This window comes from Phytophthora parasitica (assembly GCF_000247585.1).
Source record: "Phytophthora parasitica INRA-310 unplaced genomic scaffold supercont2.21, whole genome shotgun sequence".
Classification (NCBI taxonomy): domain Eukaryota; phylum Oomycota; class Peronosporomycetes; order Peronosporales; family Peronosporaceae; genus Phytophthora; species Phytophthora nicotianae.
Window position 1 is genome coordinate 781,983 of NW_008649007.1, and position 5,480 is coordinate 787,462.

The window sequence follows — 5,480 nt, forward strand, 5'->3', positions numbered from 1 at the left end:
TGACGGGCGTTCGGAACAACTTCATCATCGTGTTCTCTTTGGGAATATGGACAAGGGCCGAGCTAGACGAGGAGTCGTTGATAACCTCGAGCAGCTGATCAGCCGTCCACACGTCCTCCTTAGCAATCTTCTTCCTCATAAGGCCGAAGCCACGGTCAACAGCGTTCTTGGTGTGGCCCTTCACGAAAAACTTGAGCTCAACGACATCAAGTTCTCCAGTTTGAGCTGAAGCCAGCAGCATCTTAATAACGAAGTTATTCTTGTTTTGGCCACCGCAATTGTCAGCGTAGATAGTGAGTTTTCGATGGCCGTTCGCCAGCACGATCCGCTGGATGAAGTGATACAGCATGCTGTTGACCTCGTCCGTTCCTTTCCCAGCAACCGATTCTTCGTAGACGTAGTTGTACTGTATTCCCTTGTTAGCGTAGTAGATTCCAAAGACGTGAACGTTCACAAGAGACAAGAAGTACCACTGAGACGGCGTACTGGCGACGCTGGGAAAGGTCAGGTTTTGACTGAAATCCATGACGATCACTGCGTGATCCTCCGACACGGATGCCAGGTCCTTCTTGTACTCCAGCCTAAAAAAAAGTTCACAGTTAAACAAAATGATCTTTGCATCCCATCTCAAACAAAATGATTCTTGCATCCCTACCTCATCTCCTTCGCGGCTTCAGTGTGAACGCCTAACTCCTCAGTAAGCTCCGCTGTGATACACGACCGCATGCGTGTGTGCAGGATAGCACACAAGTCACAAACGTTGCTACGAGGAGACCTGATCCGAATAGTCGGACAATACTGCTGCAGGAGCTTTCGAAACGTCGAAGGGCGGGGTTCACGTACGTCCAGGTCGTTCTCGAGCACGTAGGCGTTCATCTCAGTGTAGAGCTGATCCCAGGTAAAATATGCAGGCAACAGGGTGTAGTTTTCGTCCGTGTACTGCTTGCGAACGTTTCCATCGATCGTTTTCTGTGTGCGAACTCTCACGGGAACAACATCGCCTAGGATCGAGGCAAACGACCGAAACCAGCTCACCAACCAGCGAATTTCGATCTTTGTTGCGTTCATGTTCAGTAAACCCTTGTGTACCTTGACGGAAAAGGTGCCACGTTGAATCTGACAGCGGTAGCGAGTGATAGTTGCCGTGGAAACATCGTAGACTGCACACCATGTCTCTCTGCAAACACGCCCTATCAGTGGCAGGTAGTACGTGAAAACGTGTCTTTCCCCAGTTCCCCGACGCCGCACTGCGGTGTCTGTCTTCATTAGCATCGCCAACGAAGTCAGAACGCTCTGCTTCTTCTCCTGGGCGGTCATGTTTGATGTCGAGCGCAGGAAATTCTCAAGTTCAGCAGCCTTCCCCTGGAGGCAACGATCGTCGCATTTGTCTCGCTGGATTAAGCCGACCACTTTGTCGTGAAAATCCTCGCCACACCAATTGATGCTTCTGTCCTCAGCAAACTCATCCAGAGACTCCTCGTCCGACAGTCCATCCTGAACCTCTTCAGTACTTGACTCTGCGCTTGACCCTTCGGAGACAGGCTCCCACACGCTGTCGTCGGAATCCATGTCACTGTGGCCTTCCGGATCCGGTCTCAGCAACCCAAGCAGCCTTCTTTCACCAGAAAGGGCAACGCCCTGCTCGGACGACACACTAGGGCTTGCATGACTGCTGGTGGGTGGTGCCGGAGTGGAGGAGGGGCCGGATGCATGTCCATTGCTCGGTTGAGTACAAGATCGCTTTCGATACACCTCGAGAAAAAATGGGTATGTGTGGGAAAAGCCGCTTTTTGCAAAACTTCATTTAAGTCCGAATTTCACATTTCACTCGCCAATCTTTAAAGCCGTTTTTCTCGATAACTCCAAATGGTTCGTAAGGATCAGTTCGTTTGACGCCGTCTCAAATGATGTCGCTATCTCTGAAGGATGCATCGGAGCTCTTGACCAAGTACACGGCCCGCGTGTCGTCGGAGAGCGCCGATGTGGCCGCTTTTAGCCCCTGTAGACTGACTCACTCTGGATTTGGCGCTGCCGTCGGCCGGTCGTGGCCGCTCTCTCCTACTGAGCCCTGGGTGCGTTTGGATGTCGTCAATCTTAGTCAGAGCAACGCGCTGCTGACCGTCAAGCCCTCGTCCTCCCAGCAGCTACAGACGCGTCGAGCACTACTCGAACTCATCTGCCAATTAAGTGCAACGTCGTCGTGTCGATGGCCGGAAAGCTTCGAGTCTCTGTGGTGGTCGGCCGTGCTGCGGCCAACAGACTTCAAGGACGAGAAATACCTGGAGACGGTGTGCGACGTCGGGCCCAAGCCGAGATTCGCACTATCGACAGGAAGGCCGACACTGGAGAATGTGCAAATGTTGTTCCAATTCTTGCAGATGGACCACAAAGAACTGTTATTGGAAGAGGACTGGCAGCTTTTGAAGAGTCTGAGAGTGGCTATATGTACTTCGAAAAGAGAGAGGCCACGTATTGAAATTTGCTTTAGACTGACAAATAACGTGGTAGATACGTCAATTCTTCGTAGTATGGCGAATGGGTTACGCGAATATCTGGCCGTCAAGACAATCAATGAGGAGGACAACGACGAATATCCGCGTATCGAGTTTGAGATCTCAGAGCTTTGGTTCCACAACTGCCGTTTCTTGAACGGATCGGAAGACTTAAAGTTGCTGGCACATATAGTCACACTTCCTTCGTCAACGATTCGCAGCTTGATGCTACCCGGAGTGTTTTTCAATTCACTAAGGAACCCCTCGGGGCTGCAGTGTTTCCAGTCGTTTGCTAGACAAATATTGGCGCCGTCTTCTCCTTTGAGAATGTTGGACCTGACACGAGTGGGCATTGATACCAACTGTGTGGCGTCTCTCTGTTCTGCTCTGCGGTATTCCTCGAGACTAACGAAGTTGTCCATTGGCCACACGATACGCGGTGCCCATTCGAACTCTCGGTTGGTGTGGGCTTGGATCTGTTTGAGTGTATTCCACGCAGACTCAGGCTGCGAGTTGGAACACTTTGACGTTTCCGGGTTACAGCTGCACAGTGAGGTGGTGGAAGTACTCAGAACCATGCTGTACTCGCCTCATCCTGGCCGAATGGTGATGCTCTTGCAGGACGGACGTTTACCAGATGGTGAAGGGTGTGAGGAGTGCGAGTTGCCTCCAAACGAGCGTATATTCGTTCGACTACTCGACAGAGCCCAGGCATGGACCAGTCCAGGTGGTTCTGCTGCCTGGCCACAGTTGCTACCAGAAACATTGCAGCCAAATGCCTTCGAATATGAAGTGATGGTGCGTCTTACCGACTGGCTGTGTATTTTGATTCCAGGATATGGTTTCGGTTGGGTGGTTCGAAGTGCAGTAAGGTATGAAGTTTCAAAGCCATCACAGGTGGGAACAAGATCTGGAGTAGTAGCGAGGTCGGGGTTGCAGTCGTTAACGTATCGCGGGTTGCAAGAGCAAAGTGAAGGAGTGGTGGGTCTACTGTGTCTTCTAGGAAGTTCGCTGACTTCTGTGGATGCCCCATTGTGCGGGCTCAACTGTCAGAATTTGGAGGCGGTATTGCATGCGTGTCCGAATCTCTCCAGCTTGAACGTGACTGGGAATATCATGAGGGACTTAACACCTTTACTACGCGTATTTGAAGAGGGCCGATGTCGGATAGAGAAACTGGGGATTTTTGTGGAATCTGTGAACGCTACTACTGCTGGTCAACTTCAAGCGTTGCTACTGCATCCCAACTCGAAGTGTTTACAGAGTCTTCAGCTTGAGACCATCAACTCCGGCGCCGACAGCAACAACAGCGAGAAGATGATTTGGACTCAAATTGAGCGAGCTCTTGCTGCTAATTCAAGTTTACGCTGTTTACACTTATCGCTGCCATCTGCGGACTCGTACGCCGCTGCAACGTCGTTGATCAAGCCGTTGCATGGCCAAGTCCTGCGCTACCATACGCCGATACGACTCAAGATTGCATTTCTCAGCGTCGTAGAGCACATATCTTCGCCATTATTTATGACCGCACTAGACCACATGGTGCTATCCAATGTTTTCTCGTTCGCCACCACCTCGGCAATCCGTCGTCAAGTCAACGTGCGCCGTTGATGGTAAACGCGTCCAGATATAGAATTTGTTCGGCAGGCAACGATGCAGCCCAGAGTATACAACAAGTAATAATTCATTGCAAAACACATTATGGAACTCACCATGCATAAATGTCGGCATGGGACCAGGCAGGCTACTTCGCAGCAGCCTCGATTTACCTGAACGCTGCATTGTGTGGCATTGTCAAAGTGCACGTCACAAGTTCGTCAGTTGATGATTATCTTTTGATGGGATGAGATTCTGATTGAGAACGCTAAGAACAGCGCTATTGGTAGTTGAGTACAAACCCGCAGTGCTGGCATTTAAAAAGAAAAAGCCTCCTGCTAGCGTAACACGTTAAAGAAGCGGCCAGGATGATGTCTCTCGGACAGCCAGATCTCTCCGCTTGTCCAACCACATTTTTTTGTTTGATTTTAGTTTTTTTTGTGGAAGGTTAGCTTAAGTTTACTACAACCAGAGCCTTACTTTGGACGAATGCGAATGCTATTACTTAACACGTTCTATAGCACAGTAGTTAGGCAAACCCAGGTAAATCGGTTTATTGCCTGAGAACAGAGACAGCAAAACACGCAACGCTTCAGTTATCTTGTGTTGTTACATGTATCCCCTTGCTTCGCCACCATGTGCACTGAACAGTGCAGCACAACGCACATCCTTGCGAGCGAACAACTGGGTGATCATGTAGATGTGGTTGTTTGCATGGCCAAGGCTCTTTATGCTGCATAACGAACCGCACATTTATGCGGTTCGTTAATAGGCTTTCGAGCTGGGTTTTGAAGCGAATCTACAAACGTCGCCACCACAGGCAACGCTTCGATTACTTGTTCACCTGTCGTTGAGGGATAAGCTTCCCCGCCACCATCTGGGACTCGCTGATAATAGAGCCATCCCACTGGGAGTGCTCTATTATCAGCGAAAGCAATTCTTTCGGATCAACTTTCGGTTTTGAATCCCGCAACATGACGCTACGATTTGAAATGGACCATTTGTGCATTCTCTTACATGGTATTTTCATAAAAACAAAGGTAATGATTTTTTTCTTAACCGAAATTTTATAAAATAATTCCTCCTTTGATTCTACTCGGCACATATACACATACGCAATTGGAAAACGTGCAAATATCTATTTGCCTTGGTAGGTCAGTAGGTAATCTTTGTGAATGTTCTTTATCGTTGTTCAGCACAAACGGCGTGCTTCTTACAGTGATGCAGTGCAATACAACCGTTTGGTTCTTCTGAGAACGCAATTGCGATTTTTTTTTCTCGCAAATCTGATATTTGTTCCTGCACCCCTAGAATTCAACAGTAAACTGATAAAATGACATTTTACCAGTTTAACAAAACAAGTTCAAAATGTTTTATTTACGGATGCAGAAT

General features: G+C 49.0%; 2 protein-coding genes across 3 annotated transcripts in view; one reads left to right on the forward strand and one right to left on the reverse strand.

Moving 5' to 3' along the window:
* The window catches only part of PPTG_22709 (hypothetical protein), a gene marked incomplete at both ends in the record, with an annotated part of 4,805 nt that extends 3,236 nt beyond the window's left edge, over positions 1-1,569 (reverse strand). Inside the window, 2 exons of the mRNA XM_008905830.1 lie at positions 18-581; positions 656-1,569. Coding sequence (XP_008904078.1) covers positions 18-581; positions 656-1,569 — 1,478 coding nt within the window. The remainder of the gene's footprint in view (positions 1-17; positions 582-655) is intronic.
* A 109-nt stretch (positions 1,570-1,678) lies between these two features.
* PPTG_09923 lies at positions 1,679-4,501 on the forward strand. Of its 2 annotated transcripts, XM_008905712.1 has the most exons (2): positions 1,679-2,072; positions 2,145-4,501. In XM_008905712.1, exons 1-2 carry the CDS (start codon positions 1,905-1,907, stop codon positions 4,101-4,103), a joined length of 2,127 nt encoding a protein of 708 aa, XP_008903960.1. In that variant the 5' UTR covers positions 1,679-1,904; the 3' UTR covers positions 4,104-4,501. The 2 variants fall into 2 exon arrangements, with proteins under 2 accessions (XP_008903960.1, XP_008903959.1); XM_008905711.1 differs by having other exon boundaries at positions 1,679-4,501.
* The last annotated feature ends 979 nt before the right edge of the window (positions 4,502-5,480 follow it).